The following is a 1286-nucleotide window of genomic DNA, read 5'->3' on the forward strand; positions in this document are numbered from 1 at the left end:
CCCGCCTCCCCCCAGGCCTTCTGGGGCAGAGGGGCCAGAAGATGGAGGAGCAGAGGGCGTGGGCACCGCGGTGGCCTGCAGGTCCCCTCTGGGATGGGGCCTGGGGTGGGGCCGAACACGGGACAGAGTCTGGACGCAGCCAGGTGGCCCAGCCCGCAGCTGCGTGTTTAGATGGAGAGCGTGCAGGTGCTGGGAGCCAGGCTCAGAGCCCCAGGAGGAGAAGGGGACTCGTGGTGGCCGTAGTGGGGACAGTCCCGGCCAGCGGGACGTCGGCTCTGCAGCCGGTGTGGCCTGGGGCAGTGAAAGCAAAGGACCTGCAGGTGGCTGTGAGGACTCTGGCCCTGCAGAGGGAGCAGGCCGGCCGGGGGCTGTAGGAACCGCTGTGCCTCCCCCGACCCTGGAGCCTGGATAGAGGAAGGAGGGGGAACCTGGGGGGGACGGTGCCGGCAGGGGCAGGAGAGGACTCTGCTCAAAGCTCCGGAAAACTGGCCGGGCACGGTGGCTCACACCTGTCATCGCAGCACTTTGGGAGGCTGAGGTGAGAGGACTGTCTGAGTTCAGGAATTCGAGACCTGCCTGGGCAACCTGGCCAGAGCTTGTCTCTACAATAAATCAAAAAGTTAGTCGGGTGTGGTGGCGCATGCCTGTGGTTCCAGCTACGTGGGAGGCTGAGGCGGAAGGCTCGCGGGAGCCCAGCAGGTCGGGGCTGCGGTGGCTATGAGCGTGCCACTGCACTCCTGGGTGACAGAGTGAGACTCTGACTCAAAGAAAAGCTCCGGGAAGCTCCAGCACCCCCCTTCTCCTTGCCCGATGCCGCTCAGGCCGATACCCCCTGACAGGTCACAGGCCAAGGCCCGTGGCCCGGCATGGATGGCCGCTGGTGAGGACCTGCCCTCTGTCCTGCCTCCGGCGAGGAGGGCGGCTCTGTGTGGCCTGGGGTGGAAGCGGGAGAGTGGGCGCTGGGCGGTTTTGCTGTGACCGAACACCCCTCCCTTGGACAGCAAACGCTCCAGGTCTTCCTGGGGAAGGAACAAAATCCGGGACCCCCGGCAAGGCACGGCTGCCGTCTCAGGGGAGCCCTCTCACGAGGGGCCCGACCGACCTCTGCCCTCTCCCCCCAGAGCCAGTCTTGCTGCCGGAGGGAGCCCGTCCCGGCCTCCGCTGCCAGCCACATGAGGGCGGCGCCACGCCTCCTGCTCTCCGTCCTCCTGGCGCAGGGGTGGCTGGCGCCCGGCGTGGCCCCCGGTCCCCCGAGGCCAGCGGCCCCGGCGGGGCGGGAGACCCCG

The 1286-nt window shown here is 68.4% G+C and overlaps 1 protein-coding gene across 1 annotated transcript in view; it reads left to right on the forward strand.

The window, feature by feature from the left end:
• The first annotated feature begins 1172 nt into the window (after positions 1–1172).
• The window catches only part of SERPINA10 (serpin family A member 10), a 5571-nt gene continuing 5457 nt past the window's right edge, over positions 1173–1286 (forward strand). The window contains exon 1 of the mRNA XM_008050207.1: positions 1173–1245. Within this exon, the coding sequence (XP_008048398.1) occupies positions 1173–1245 (73 nt within the window). The remainder of the gene's footprint in view (positions 1246–1286) is intronic.

This window comes from Carlito syrichta, unplaced genomic scaffold (genome assembly GCF_000164805.1).
Source record: "Carlito syrichta isolate Samal-C Ts95f unplaced genomic scaffold, Tarsius_syrichta-2.0.1 Scaffold143240, whole genome shotgun sequence".
Lineage (NCBI taxonomy): Eukaryota > Metazoa > Chordata > Mammalia > Primates > Tarsiidae > Carlito > Carlito syrichta.